Source organism: Paramacrobiotus metropolitanus, unplaced genomic scaffold (genome assembly GCF_019649055.1).
Source record: "Paramacrobiotus metropolitanus isolate TYO unplaced genomic scaffold, Prichtersi_v1.0 Parri_scaffold0000032, whole genome shotgun sequence".
Classification (NCBI taxonomy): Eukaryota; Metazoa; Tardigrada; class Eutardigrada; order Parachela; family Macrobiotidae; genus Paramacrobiotus; species Paramacrobiotus metropolitanus.
Genome location: NW_026570252.1, coordinates 805,096 through 819,697, shown reverse-complemented (window position 1 = coordinate 819,697; position 14,602 = coordinate 805,096). Strand labels below are relative to the sequence as shown.

The 14,602-nt window shown below is 40.4% G+C and overlaps 4 protein-coding genes across 6 annotated transcripts; 2 read left to right on the top strand and 2 right to left on the bottom strand.

The window, feature by feature from the left end:
• The first annotated feature begins 1,279 nt into the window (after positions 1–1,279).
• On the top strand, positions 1,280–14,328 carry LOC129588943 (uncharacterized). Its single transcript, XM_055483364.1, has 3 exons — positions 1,280–1,542; positions 2,988–4,001; positions 13,722–14,328. Exons 2-3 carry the CDS (start codon positions 3,355–3,357, stop codon positions 14,242–14,244), a joined length of 1,170 nt encoding a protein of 389 aa, XP_055339339.1. The 5' UTR covers positions 1,280–1,542; positions 2,988–3,354; the 3' UTR covers positions 14,245–14,328.
• Positions 6,494–7,655, bottom strand: LOC129588944 (deoxynucleoside kinase-like). 2 transcript variants are annotated; one of them, XM_055483365.1, is made up of 7 exons: positions 7,595–7,655; positions 7,449–7,523; positions 7,334–7,387; positions 7,110–7,273; positions 6,801–6,966; positions 6,649–6,726; positions 6,494–6,595 (listed from the first exon to the last, which is right to left on the bottom strand). In XM_055483365.1, the coding sequence occupies exons 1-7, from the start codon at positions 7,607–7,609 to the stop codon at positions 6,521–6,523; spliced, it is 627 nt and encodes a 208-aa protein (XP_055339340.1). In that variant the 5' UTR covers positions 7,610–7,655; the 3' UTR covers positions 6,494–6,520. The 2 variants fall into 2 exon arrangements, with proteins under 2 accessions (XP_055339340.1, XP_055339342.1); XM_055483367.1 differs by lacking the exon at positions 7,334–7,387.
• LOC129588942 (uncharacterized) lies at positions 7,750–10,756 on the bottom strand. Its single transcript, XM_055483363.1, has 7 exons — positions 10,241–10,756; positions 9,670–9,917; positions 9,345–9,461; positions 9,091–9,202; positions 8,837–8,936; positions 8,218–8,373; positions 7,750–8,155 (listed from the first exon to the last, which is right to left on the bottom strand). The coding sequence occupies exons 1-7, from the start codon at positions 10,692–10,694 to the stop codon at positions 7,846–7,848; spliced, it is 1,497 nt and encodes a 498-aa protein (XP_055339338.1). The 5' UTR covers positions 10,695–10,756; the 3' UTR covers positions 7,750–7,845.
• On the top strand, positions 11,060–12,925 carry LOC129588939 (uncharacterized). Of its 2 annotated transcripts, none has more exons than XM_055483362.1 (2): positions 11,060–11,496; positions 11,734–12,925. In XM_055483362.1, the coding sequence occupies exons 1-2, from the start codon at positions 11,100–11,102 to the stop codon at positions 12,876–12,878; spliced, it is 1,542 nt and encodes a 513-aa protein (XP_055339337.1). In that variant the 5' UTR covers positions 11,060–11,099; the 3' UTR covers positions 12,879–12,925. The 2 variants fall into 2 exon arrangements, with proteins under 2 accessions (XP_055339337.1, XP_055339336.1); XM_055483361.1 differs by having other exon boundaries at positions 11,686–12,925.
• Positions 14,329–14,602: the final 274 nt, after the last annotated feature.

The following is a 14,602-nucleotide window of genomic DNA, read 5'->3' as shown; positions in this document are numbered from 1 at the left end:
AGTGGCGTTGGCTGGGCGAAGCGTTGGAGCGCCGCGCGCCGAACTCTTCGTCATTTTCACGGACCGCGCTCAAGCTCGGACTTGGACTCGGACTTGGACTACCAAAACTTGGACTTGGACCTCACTTGGACTTCGTAACTTGGACTTGGACTTCCTAACTTGGACTTGCACTTCTAAATTGGACTTCTCCTTAGAAAAAAACTGGTAAGGCTAAGAAACCTGAGAAACTTAAGAGACCTAAGAAAACCTAAGAAAATCAAGAAAACCTAAGAATCCTAAGAAACCTTTTTGTGAAATAAAATAACGGCACTTTTGCGAAAGAATAAAGCCAAAATAGTGGTGTCTTTAAATCAGAATACATAAAGGTATGATTTCGCTCATAAATTTGGTTGGAGCTGGGTTGTACAAAAGTTTTTCATCAAACTTCTAAATCAAGCGAACGGCATTTCCTTTACGTAACTTAAAATCCATTTGTGCAGATATGTGCTACTGAAAACGAACGTATCAATTATTGGACAACACTATCATGCGAATGTAGATATAACAATCGCCAGGCCACGTGCATGCTGAATGTGGCTTACATATCGTGTTGACAACATCATGACACAAAATATAGCAATAGTGATTGTTGATAATTTCGTACGAGCATATAGGTATAATACAGAGGCTCTGTAGTTCTAGTAAGTGCTTAAAAATCAATTATTGAGATCGAAACATACCGGTTCTGCTAGGAAACGCGGATGGGCGCTCTGCTTGATGTACGAGGCAAGCGACAACTCTTTCCCATCGCTTTAGTAAATTTTATCACTTTCCCTGCTGAATCTTACCCGTATGCAGGCGCTCACGTGATGCCTGATTTCAGCCGTTTCACGTCGGTTTGCAGCTATAGTTGATTGTGCAAACTGATAAAGAATACAGAGAAGAGCACGGCAGGCGAGATTTTATCGCCGGCTCAGTAAGCGCTGATTACAATGGATACGATAGCACGTGAGCGCCTGCACACCGGTAAGATGCAGCAGGGAAGTGATAAAATTTACTGAAGCGATGGGAAAGAGTTGTCGCTTGCCTCGTACCTAAATTAATTGCTCGTAATTAGTTTGACGAGCCTCGTTTACTGTATTTGGGTCGCCCTGTACCTCCATTTGAGATCAAGATTAATGCACCGGGACAGTGGTATCCGTAACAATAAGATGGGAAACAACAACTCTATAACCGCCGACAGAAAGCAAAAGATTGGCCGTAAAATGCATTATCGCTACTCTCATGCGGATTTGATTGGAAGAGGATCGTTTGGTGTTGTTTACAAAGCCAAGGTCACAAAACGCGGTGACTATGCCGGAGGCGATGTTGTGGCTGTTAAAGTAATTCAGATCTGTACTCCTGTAGATAAAGCTGCTAATCATAAAAGCTTGATGCACGCCGTGAATAAACTGAAAAGACTCACCGAACTTTCTCACGAAAATCTCGTAATGTATCACAAAGTGTCCATCACCAAAGCGTCGGTCGGGGCTACCGTGGAGTTGGCAATGGATTACCATCAAGGTAAGGCAAGCTGTCCCTTCTCCATTACTGTACATCGGCGGTCACTTCAAGTATGTAAGTGTTATCATATTTTGGTCCCCTGGTATTACATTTCCCGACCAAAAATTACCAGAAAAAAATATTTTTCACAGTAAAAACTTCGCTCATGAATTTCGAGGCATAGACATTTCCATGAAAAGACCAAACTACGAACATGAATTGCAACGAAAGTACGCTCTTGCGCGTTTGCGAATTTCAGAAATTTCGAATTCCAACATTTTCAGTTCTGTTCTGATGACTACAGCCAGTGGCGCGTTTAAGGGGGGCTCCCGGGGCCAAAGCCCCCCCCCCCCCCGTAAACTGCAGATTTGGGTACTTCAAAATGCACAACGGTACCCCTTTGAGAATGTCGCAGATATATTTCCAGTTTTCCAACGTACTCCCCCCTTGGTAAAACGTTCGTGGTAGCTACAAAACTTGAGAATACACTGTAAATCGTGTCGAAGCACTGTGCTTTGAGAGATACAGGAAAGTGCAATAAATGTACTGTAGCATAACCGAAGAAAGGTGACAGCAGCAGCCGGTGAGCAGCAATCTGCCTGCCAAGGACGCTACATAGTAGGCACACCGTCTCCCACTTTTTCATCTCTTGTGTTTTAGTCGTATATAATCACAGGTAAAGGCCATGCACTTCCGCTCGGCAGAAGTGCATGGCCTTTTATCATTCACATAAATATGTAAATAAACTTAAAGTCCCTGCTCGAAATATAAGCACAGCGCACATCGCATTCCACTTTACACGCATGTGTGCACATTACTAATTCATTTAAAAACCAAAAAACCAAGCTCTGAAAAGTGCTCGCGCAAGAAAATCGCAATACCTTAGCTATTTTTATTTAGCAAACCACGCATCAAAAGCGTGCATCGGCTTCGCGCTAAGGTTGTCATTTTCTAAAACTTTATACATGATGCAGCCTTACCTTCTTGTCCTTCAGCTACAAGAAAATTTGAGTTATTTCTACTATTTGAAATAGAATTTCTAGCGATTTTCGCAGCGAAATAGCTCGTTGGCTTCGCGCTTCGCGCGAAAAATGTCAACCGATGTAAGTTTGAACCGTTGAACCTGCCCGCATAAGCGAGTTAAGTCCGCTAAGGTTTGCCTTATTAACGAGATTTTTTAATCCAAGTCCAATTAAAAAGGCAAAATCAAATACAAAGCGCTTAACGTTATAAGAATATTTCACAAAAGGGTTTGCTGGCCCACCCGTGAAAAAAGTTCTAGACGCGCCACTGAAGAAAAATCAAAAAGCATGTTATAGCAATTAGCAGGAGATGTTCAAGTAGCGTGCCACATGGGGCTGGTATAAGTGACCGGTGACTAACATATGAAGCTGTATACTTAAATTGACTGAAATATGAAAAAAAATCGAAGTATTCGATAAGTCCCAGCTGTTAAATTTTTTCAGGGGATCTCGCTTCTTTGCTGAGGGAAGCCAAAGACAACCAAACTCTCTTAAACAGGCATATGATAGTTGCTCAGTTCGTGATTTGCATCGCGCGAGGACTGGACTTCCTGCACCGCAATGGGATAATTCACGGGGATCTCAAACCAGAGAACGTTCTTGTACAAATCGCGGAAGGTGGTTGGAAAAATCTGCTGATCGGTGACATGGACGATTTCGTGCAGATGCAAGAAAATAACACCTGTTCTGCCGACGTTTCGCATTTACGCGGCACGACACGCTATATGTCCCCAGAGATGCTGAAGAAATTTTGCAGAACAGCAAAGAGGCGCCCGGACGAAAAACCGACATTTGGAGTTTGGGCTGCATAATGCTGGAGATGGCCCAGTTAGCCAGCGGTCAGCTGGAAAAACGACTTGTAAAAGGTGCGAAGGTTATCGAAGCTGCAGATAACCTTCCGAATAACCAGTATGTCATCAGGATTGTCGATGGCTACGTGCCCTGTGTCAGCAACCGCAACGCGCAGTTCCAGGCCGGTCTTATCAAAAAATGTTTGGATCCAGTTGCTGTCAATAGGATATCCGCTGAACAACTGCTTCATGAGTTACAAGAAAAACAATTTATCGTATTTTATCCTTCCGCCTGGAAATTCGACCACCGGTTCTTGATATTGTTCGATCCTACAGTGGGATGTTTTACGGTTGAAAAGGTGGTTAACGCTCCAGCCGCTTTACGCCGCGGTGGGTTGTCAGCTCATCACCGTCAGATAAAGCCGATAGAAATCATCTTCACAGAGCGGTCACACGTTGACACGAACGGATTTTCCAAATTCCGTTTCTGGAATGTCGGCAGAAATACATGGCGCGAGCTAGCGCTTCCCTTAAACGTGGGTCTTGCCGAAGACTTCATCGTGGTCAACCACAAGATTTATATCTTGGGTTACAATCAGCGCTTTATGGAAATAGATACGTACACTGGCATGGCTACAGCCTTGGATGATTCCCCTGTGGAAGCCGGGTACGTCTACACTATACCAGATCTGCATAATTTGTTTCAAATTTAAGCGAGCTATTTTCCAGGTATGACGTAACTCTAAAGCGTAACTCGCTGCCTGAAAAAAATTGACTATCGTAACTCATATAAAAATTACATGTATTATCTATGGTAACGCCACTCTTTGGGGGTAGCACGTCAATATACTGGCCTTCGTTTTGCTGCCAGCCAATAAGCGATAGTCTGGTCACTCTGGTGCAGGTTTGCCCCGCTATTTCCCTTTATATGGCTTGCGCATCAAATGTTTCAGAGCCAGCACTGCCATAGACATATGGCAGTGCTGACTGGCGTCACCCTTTTACGCTTGTATTACGTTTTCTGGGGCTATTTTGGTTATTGTATGCACACTAGAATGTAGAGAATTAAATTCTCTACAGTCTGGGATCTCAAATGTTTCGGGAAGTTCAATCTGAGCATTCGAAAAGAGTTTTAAAGGAAAAGTCCAAATCCCCACTGTCAAGACTACATTGCGACCACCTTCGTTGGACAGTTTAGTGGTTAGTCTAGCACAAGACTGTTTCGTTCAGACGCTTTCTAAAACTTTCCCATAGAGTTTCACTGGACACCTTATACGAACTAAAATGTAGAGCATTAAATTCTCTACATTTTAGTTCTCTAGGCACTCATGGTCTTTTAGCAAATGCTTTATAAACAGCGAAAAACAGAATCGGGCCATGTAATCCCATGCTTTCAGTTTCATGACTCTGAAATACTGAGTGCACATGTGCAATTTAATGCCCGCGTGCACAAGGGTATTGTCCATTTGTTGACCGACATGTTCCAGACTGACACAACTTGCTGACCGACAGATTGCTGACCGACAATTCGCTTTTCTACACTTTTGGGTAATTGTGCAGAAGTGGGCCATAATAGAATATTAAGACGGGGGGAGTGGGGAATTGTTACGGGGCGAGAAAGCAGCCAAAATGACAGCGGCGCTGCGAGGCTGCGGCTGAGGCTGTGGGTCTGCGAGACTGCGGGACTGCGAGACTGCGGGACTGCGAGACTGCGGCGTTGCGGGACTGCGAGACTGCGGCGTTGCGGGACTGCGAGACTGCGGCGTTGCGGGACTGCGACGTTGCGGGTCTGCGGCGCTGCCGGACTGTACACTGCAGCGTTGCCAGGTTCTGGAAGCAGCACGACTGGGAAGATAGATGCGCGGACCTGATAAGATTCACGCCGTAGAACAGAATTAATTCTGTCTACAAAGAATTCTGGCAATTTGTTGAATACGTGTAGGTATGCCGTATGATTATTAATTATCAGTAACAAGAAACATGGCACTGAAATTGAAACCTTTTTTGAAGCTGATTGATGATTCGGATGAAAATGCGTTCAATTTTTGTATTGAGCATGGTTTGTTAAGGTCACAAATGGTGTGCCCGGATCATAATGAAGAAATATTGCATATTACAAGAAGAAACGATCGGCCATTATTTCCGTGGATATTCAGATGTGGTCAACCATCTTACAGACGGTTTTCTGCGAAATTTGAAACATTTTTTGAAGAATCGCATTTAGCGTTACATAAATCAATTCAGCTGATATATTTTTGGGCACATGAAATGTTCAATCAGCAGAAAATGTGTTTCCATTTGGATGTGAGCGGGCATACTGTAGTAGAGGCTCAGTTTAAGTTGCGAAGTATATGTGAAGCAAAAATGCTTAAAGTTCTTTCAGAATCGAAAATTGGAGGTATTGGTAAAACAGTTGAGATTGATGAATCAGCGTTATCTGTGAGAAAATATAATCGAGGTAGGCTGCTGTCCAACGAAAGGAAAAAGCAATGGGCATTTGGTGGAATTTGTCGAGAGACAAAGGACGCGTTCATCGTTTTCGTAAACGATCGAAGTGCTCAAACATTACTACCAATTCTTGCTGCTCATGTCGAAGTGGGTACAATGATAATGAGCGACTGTTGGAAAGCCTACTGTCGCATCGAAGATATGGGGTACGATCATTTTACCGTTAATCACTCGCAAAATTTTGTCGATCCCATAACAGGGGCATGCACGAATCGGGTGGAAAATTTGTGGCGTTGGCTCAAAGAATCGCTTCCTTCAACCGGAACAACAGAAAATATGAAAGAATCGTATGTGTACGAATTTTTGTGGCGTAAAAAGTTTGATGTCAATAATGACGCATTTGAAAACATAATCAAGCACATTCGAGAATATTATAATAATGATCTGCAAATAGAATGATTAAATGCTTAATAGCTCAGTCTGTATATATGTACGTGTATTTATCATCGGAGTTTGACCAGCGCGATACTGTAGCCAGAAATAAATGTTGTGTTGTTGCGGCATGGTGTTACGCTGCACTGGCGATGAAAGGCGCAGATTTGTTTCGAAATGTATAAATTTCAAATTTTTATGTTCGAAATAATAAAATGTGAAAACGAAATAAGACGCATAAGACGCATATGAAGACGCATATGAAATATCTTTTCCAGCATTTCCTTCTATTTAGCAAAATATACATTAAAGAATCGCCCGCAACACTTTCTCCTTTACATACGGGTATAAATTTCCTGAAACCATCGTTGCATCTACAGTCTGTAAAAACAATTATTAGTAATCAAAACCAAACTTACAATCAACAAATTTACAGATATGGGACAGGGAGCAGGGAAGTGTTTTCTTAGGAGCCAATTGTCGTAAAGATGGTTTAGCTGCTCAATATAAGTCTGCAAAATGTAATACTGTACTTAAGTACTTCATTTATGATCAACATTTCTGTTAATGTTCTTAGTAATATGACCTTTGTCACAGAAGCTTCTTCTTTTCGTCCTCGACGAGCAATTCGATTTTGCAACGTTTCAACGTCAACTCTCATGTAAATTATTAGGTTTACCGGATGATGCTGCAGTACATTTTCCTTGAATTGCTGGTTTAGCTGTTCGTGCTCCTGATTTGTAAGCATTTTACTGGAATCATGAACACACGTAAATCGGCATGCAGGATTTTGAGAGCCTTATTTTTTACTTGCAAGAAAATAAGCAAATAAGAAAACAAGAACTTGTGGTAGAGATTCTTGAGTTCTTGTGGTAGAGATTCAAATATTTTTTACTTGTGGTAGAGATTCTCCGCAAAAACATATCGAGCACTAAAAATTGATCGTTCAAAGACAACCACTTTTCCTGATTCTGGGCGTTGCCTCTGAGTCATCATGCTTTCCATGACCAAATTTTGAAAGTCGAAGCTGTACAGCTGAGGTTCCTTGTACATAAGTTCCTAAAAATCATCTAGTAATATAGAAAGTTGTATAAGCGCATAGTTAAGTGTGAAAATAACCAAAAGATTTTTATTGTCTTTCGTTGTCCACAGTTCGATCGGTTCCTCAAAAACCTTAAAAATTGACATTACGGGCGTTAGTTTTTTTTTAATTTTATTTCCAACAGTAGACTACCTGAATCCGGGAGTCTGTTTTCAAATACTGCAATAGATTAGATTTCCCACATCCAATGTTGCCTTCAATTATGACCTTTCACACAATACAAAATGCCATATTCTACGTTTCAGTAATAAGTAATACGGTGAGAGTAACGGACTTACTATTGGTGGAGACATTGCTGCAGCAGTGAATGCAATTATGGGATATCGGATATTTAGGATTCTCTTTCTACAGTATGTATTAGCATTTCGGTACCTGTTAGTGTTTCTATGACACTAATAATGTAGAGTTGAGTAATAACAAGTACGTTCCAATACAGCAACAATGCCATAAAGCGTTATGAATGCAAAACTGTTCCGTACAGTATAGCGCTATTTAATACTGAACGTAGCAGGCAGCACATTAATATTTTCTACGAAAATTTTAAACGCTTGGATGAATTCTGCACTACTGTAGTGCGCTTGATGTGAATTTCGTAATTGGTCTCGTAATCTGAAGTAGCAAAGTCTACATTTTTCTCCAGGACGCGAGGATTAATAATGCGAAGCTTATTTCCATCTTTAAAATATTCGGAAAATTCCATCAAAGTATCTTGAAACAGTACGCCACGTATCTTGGCGCTTTGGTCCGTGATATCGAAAGATAAAAATTCACCGGACTTTTGATCTTTGAACCACTTGGTGGGACCTTTGATGTTTGATACGATGCCATTAATTACACAACTGCGCAAGAAACTTAGCTGATTGCGAATTTAAAAATTAGTTTTGTCAGAATAAATTTTTACCTTGTGCATTCCGTATTCAATTCAATAATCATCATTTCTTTTGGTACTCGGAAGTTCTCTCTTTTGATACCAACTGGTTCCCATTGTTCGAGTTGTTTTTGAATTTGGTCAATTGGCGTTTCAAGTAGTTCAAGTTTTTGTATAAAGAGAAATTTCCTATAAGCGAATATTTTTACAATAAAGAGAAACGTCAGACATCAAAATTCAAACACGTTCTGCCACTGTTCATTACGATCCAAAGTTTTTTATAAAAATAACGGTTCAAAGTATTTTTAAAAATTTCAACTACATTTATAGAGTGTACTATGCTGAACCGCGTAAAGAAAAATGAACTTCATCCATTTATTGAGCTCGTACTTCGTACTGCATAAAACTACTGCATACTTGTACAGTCGTACTGCATAGAAATACTGCTGAATATTGGTACTGCTTCATACCGTACTTCGAATGCTGCCTTATATGGGCTCCCCTTATATTACTCTTACTTATCTGGGCCACCGAGCAATACGAGCAACCCTCTACAAGGGCGGTTACGTTATTACTAACACTTTCGCAGCTGTTATCAGTGTTTCGCAGCTGTTATCACTTTCGCAGCTGTTATCAGTGTAATTATTCTTACTCGGGAGATGTGTGGATTACGCTCACATTCATTAATTTCGCGACTCGGGGTAACGTTGTTTCTTCGATAAGCCCATTCCACATTTTGTCGATCTGCACATCTGTTACAGTAAAACAAGAGAATGCCATTAATTATAATAAACTAAGGGCTGTATTAAAAGAAGGCTATATTCTTCCGAATGTTTGAATACTGGCTGTTGAAGTACAGAGTACGATCTATAAGTGTAAGTGCACTAATCGTGCTATAAAAATTACTGGATGTTAAGTTGAATGCATCCTGTATGGTGAGCAGCCACGTTGCTTCAATTTTCCTTTTATGGCGTATTATCACAAGTACGGTTTCAAATGGTTCCCCGTTTATAATTTGCTAAATAATGATATAAGAATATATTCGATTAATTTAAACAATAATTAATATATCATTATAATAAATTAACAATAATTAATATCTGTTCAATTTAAAACAACATTAATTTTTTGGTAACTAAACCAAACAGTGCTTGGTTAACCTTGATGACAGGCAAATCAGCCGTCGGTAAAGCTGCATCTGTGCAAAGCTCACAGGGGTCATCATTGGGCAGGTTTATATCGTCCAGACAAATGTTCATTTTGTCATTTCCCTCTGTCTGTACTTAACAAAGTTAACTAAAAATTATCATATTTTAAATTCTTTTAATATTTATTCATGCAAAGTCGAAATTTATGTTTTACGCAGTTTTAGTTGTCAAGGTTACTGAGCATTACGTATTATCATATGTACAAGTAGCTTGATTAGCTGAGTACGTATTAAGTACGTAGGTATAACTGCTATACAGTCATAAAGTATTACACTACCTGAGAAGCCGAATGTAAACATTTAAGTATTTCGCAGTCTGCTGTGCAAATGTTGAAATTAGGAAATATTCCTTTGGCAGTAGACTTGCATATGTAATCAGTGCATCGAAATTGTATGAAGCAGCTTCCTTGAACGTGTAGGAAATAAATATTGTTTTTTAAGTGCTTCCTTTTTGCGATAAGACAGTAACGCTGTCCACGGGTAATACACAAAAGCACCCCCCTTTGCTTGGAAAACCGCAATGATTCTGCAGACAAAACATTGTACTGCAACTGCCATTTTATGAGAATCTCGATAAATTGCAGACATGTTGCGTTCTTTAAAATTCTTCCGTGACCGACTGAAGCACGCAGGTGATTTTCTGCACTGACGCTTGTTGTCTTTTTGACACGCTCGTTTCAACGGGCTCTCCGCATATTAACGAATTAACAAAAATTTGATCATCTCCCATATTTTTATAGCAATCTGATGTATACTGGTTAATAGCAAAGTGATTGGATGCTGCTTTCTTGTTGCACAAAAACATACGGAAATTTTGATTTTTACTGTACACAGAAAGGTCCACAGTACTTGCATAGCAGATTATGTTTGTTGACAGTTCGTCTACCATTTCCTTTGCAAATCTGGCATGCTGCCGATTTCCCACTGCCAAAACTCTTGGCCATATCAAATGGTAACTTTCTTTATGCTGCGTGCTTGCATCGAGAACGATAACGTTCCTTGTTCCTTTTTTTACCCACACGAATTCGATAATGCCTTTCAATAAATCCAACAATTTTTTATCGTGCACGCCGTCCGTTACCGATAATTCTATGTCCATATAGAATTTACAATAATGATCACACAGCACGATTTCGTAAAATGCTCGTTCTTCCAGTTTTCGTGCTTCAATTATAGAAAACATTTCATTTTGCGTGCAGACAAGAAACTTTCTGGATCCTTTTATACTTATTTGTTCAGCAAATACGTAAGTGTTTTCTTCAACATGACTTAAAGCGTCCAGCAGTTTAGAATACCACAACATCGTCTTGGCTGAAACAGATATTTTATTCAGTTTCAAAAGTAATTAACACTGTACATTTGCAGTACATGTATAATACAACTATAATTGGTGTTACTTGAGTTGGTTGCGGATTAGCTGCTGGGAGTTTATACCCAACATTAACGTTGCCGGGTGCACAACATGCATTGCAGCGGCCAGAAAAACGTTAAGCATTTAACATTAGCAAGTACTTACATTATTATAATATCATGATTAATAAGCAAGCACGTACAACCTACACTGTTACTACTACAGCGGTAGCGATAGCACTAATATTGTTACTGTACATGCACGGTTGTTATGCAAGATAGCGCACGGTTGTTTGCATTAGTGTTCGTTTTATTTTACATCTTTTGCAACCATTTGTACGTCGTCTACGCAAAAAATATGAATTCTTTAACAAAGGGCAAGTTGACCAGTGTTTCAAAACAGGAAGCTCAGTATGTTCAGGAAGTGTGCATAAAGAATTTTAGCCATCACGTTGAGGACTATGTCAGCGGGGATTTGTTGAACTGCATAATATACCATGCTCGAACAAACAGGACAAAAGAGATGGCCATTTATTGCTCTTTGCTCGCAACAACAGCAACACTTTCTGCAGAAAAAGTGATGCTCCAGATAACTGAAAACTACAAGAAACAGTGTCCAGCAATTAATCTGCTCATTGTCTGCAAGCCTGGTGGTGGAAAAAGCACTGCCCTTCAAGATTACTGCACGGATTTTTTGGATTTAATTTCCCAAAAAAAGAACAAGAAATTTTACGATAATCCGCATACGTTTGCAGGTAACTTACGTATATTTAATATAAATTTACAAATAATTTTTATTCATTATTTAACATAATTTCATACCTTAACCATACATTATAATATGTTATTCTATAACAAGTATTTTTATTTTTTATAGCATATTGAATAAAATATTTTTATTTTTACAGCATAATATTTCAAAAAAATTTTTTTTATTTTTATAGCATATCGGACATTCCTAACAGACACCAAGGGATTTGGTTCCGTCGTAGCTGATGAAATAGCAGGAACACTCGCCACACTGACATTATCAGAAGAAAATGCCGCAAGCCTCATGAACAAGGTCTGGGGTGGTCAAAGCCTTAATGTGTCTTACAAAAGCGCCGGATCTCTGAAGTTACCGCGATCATCTTCTGCATTTTTTGGAAGCCTTCATCCGCAACCATTTTGCAGTCTATTAAAATCTTGGCCAGCAGGAAATGGCCTGGAGGATAGACTGTTGGTCACGGCAGTTGACAATGTTGTCACTGATATACCTGAATGCCAAGAAGCTAAGCAATGCCTCCCTAAGCCAAAGGTTGATTTGAAAGAAATGTTTCAAAAATTACATGAATATTTGGAAAAACATCCTGGTCTGTTGCTTACTTATTCCCCAGAAGCCTTCAATTTCATTGGAAAAATATCTACTGATGTCAAACGAATGCGGATTTTGCACAACCAAAAAATTGCTAATGGCGAAGATTCTGCCGACAGGTCCGACTTTATTTCGAAACTGGAAGACAACATACAGAAGCTTTCGATGGATCAGCATATTTTGGATTCCTCATACCACAGTATGCTCACAGTCAAATCGATCAATATCCCGAATATTATAGCTCTGGAAACAGTGGAAAAAGCATTTAAATTTGCGGATATCAGCGGCGATGCGTTCAATGAGTATGAAAACATCCGACCCGCTACATCTTCCAAAGCGTCAAACTTCTCGCTTGGTCTTGTACCCGGGCAGTTTGTAACATGCCGCATCTATAACGATACATTTGGATCCCGGAAAGCGTTTGTGCGGTTAACAGAGGCAGAATTCTCTGATGCAGCCCAACAAATGCACGAAATTGGTATTGGAACTATGAAACCGTTTCTGATGTCCAGCGGAAAGGAAGCAAATGTGTTGTACAAGTGTCCCCCAAATAAAGTTGATAAGCAGTCTGTTAACACTTTCGGCCTTATGTTTACAGCGTATGAATCTGCTTATAATGCAGATTTTGCATTGCCTCCATCAAAAAGGCGGGAATTAAACGAAACAATTGAAGAACTGAAGCGTCAAAACCCTTACAACCACCCTACTGCACCTCAACCACATGGCACAAAACGGATAGTCCCCGACGACGAAGGTTATCCACCTGGGCTAAATATTTATTAGAAAACAATTGTTGATGCATTTTCTTACGGGTTGTCTTAACGCGGAAAACATTTATCTATCTATGAAAATGTCTAGCTATAAGAACTCTGAAATAAAATAAAACTAGCAGCACCCTAAAATGGCCGGTATTATGGTAATATAAAAGGTCAATATATAAAAGTCAATATATAAAAGGTCACCAGACAGTCGTCATAATATAATATTAGTATGCTATTAATTTTATATGTCGCAGCCTGCCGCAGTTTCGCAGTCTGCCGCAGTGTTGCAGCCTGCCGCAGTGTCGCAAGCTGCGCATTAGATATTCCAGGGTCCTCCCCCCCACAATACAAAATAAACATGTATCCATGCAACTCTGGCCCACTTCTGCATTATTGCCCACTTTTGTTGTCCGACTTTTTGCGGGAAGTATTTTGTTGACCGGCAGCTTGCTTTTCGGTCACGTTCCGAGGTTTCTTAGTTTCTGAGTGCTTTAATTGGGTTTCTTAGATTTCTTAGCGTTTTATTACGTCCAAATACGCGTTTTCGTAGTTTTTCTTAGGTTTTCTTTGGCTTACGTAGGTTTTTTTAAGTTTTCTTAGGTTTTGTTAGATTTAGGTTTCCTAAAGTTTACTTAGGTCATTTATAGGTTTTCTTTGGGTTTCCTAGAATTCTTGAATTTTTGTGGGCTGCGAAAAAAGTTGTTTTGTTGGTCAGCAATGTGTCATCAGCAAAGTGTCGGTGTTCAGCAAAAGGTCGTTCAGCAAGTTGTCTGTCAGGAATACAGCAGTCAGCAAATTGTCGGTGTGCTGTGTTTTTGACCGAAATCACGACAATGGGCGATTCTAGAACGATTTGTGTTGACAGGATGGAATTGTTATTATCTCAAGTGGCAAAAAGTGACGATCAGATATATTTTGCCACACGATATCGCCTGTACCGGTACAATATAATTATTGGTAAATGGGAAGCTTTACAAAATCTGCCACAGTGGCGAGCGGCCTTTGCAATGGCGGTGGTCAACGGCTACCTGTACATTATCGGCGGATATGTGCTATCGGCCTATGATAGTGCATCGTCTGACTGTATCCGTCTGAACCTGAACACTGGTACATGGGAAGAGATAGAACCACTGGGACAGCCCAGATGTCGACATGCTGTACATGTTATTAATGACCGGATATATGTCTGTGGAGGGAACCACTCTGAAGCAGAGCCCGCTCAGACAATAGAGATGTACAACACCAAACACGGTGGAGGATGGTCGACCATCAATTTCCTGCAAAAGAACGTAAATCTGTTGTCGGACTTGGCGTCAACGGTCATTCGACCTTGGCAGTTCATAACTGCCACGTCGACTTGTCTGAATGCTTCAGAGAGCATTAACTGAATGCGAATCGCTTTCCCGTGGAACCAATTCACGGGCCCAGTGGTCGATTGATGGTCCCTGAAACGTCTTGGGTGCGAGCCCGGAGCCAAGCTAGCCGCTTGTTGTACAATACTTTGAGTCCATGATGGATGGTCAGAGAGTATATAGAGTGTCATCCCGAATGAGTTTCAAGTTCCTACATGTCTTTCTGAAATTTGCCCTTCTGTGCTGTTCATTGTTTGTGATACACCTACGACTTCATAGTTGCTACCCTCGAGCTTTTCTACTGGCATCCTGCCGACTACCTATTTGCGGACCGGCAAAATTGTGTCGGAAAAAGTGTTGATCGATAAAACAGCTTCCCAAAGTACATACGTTA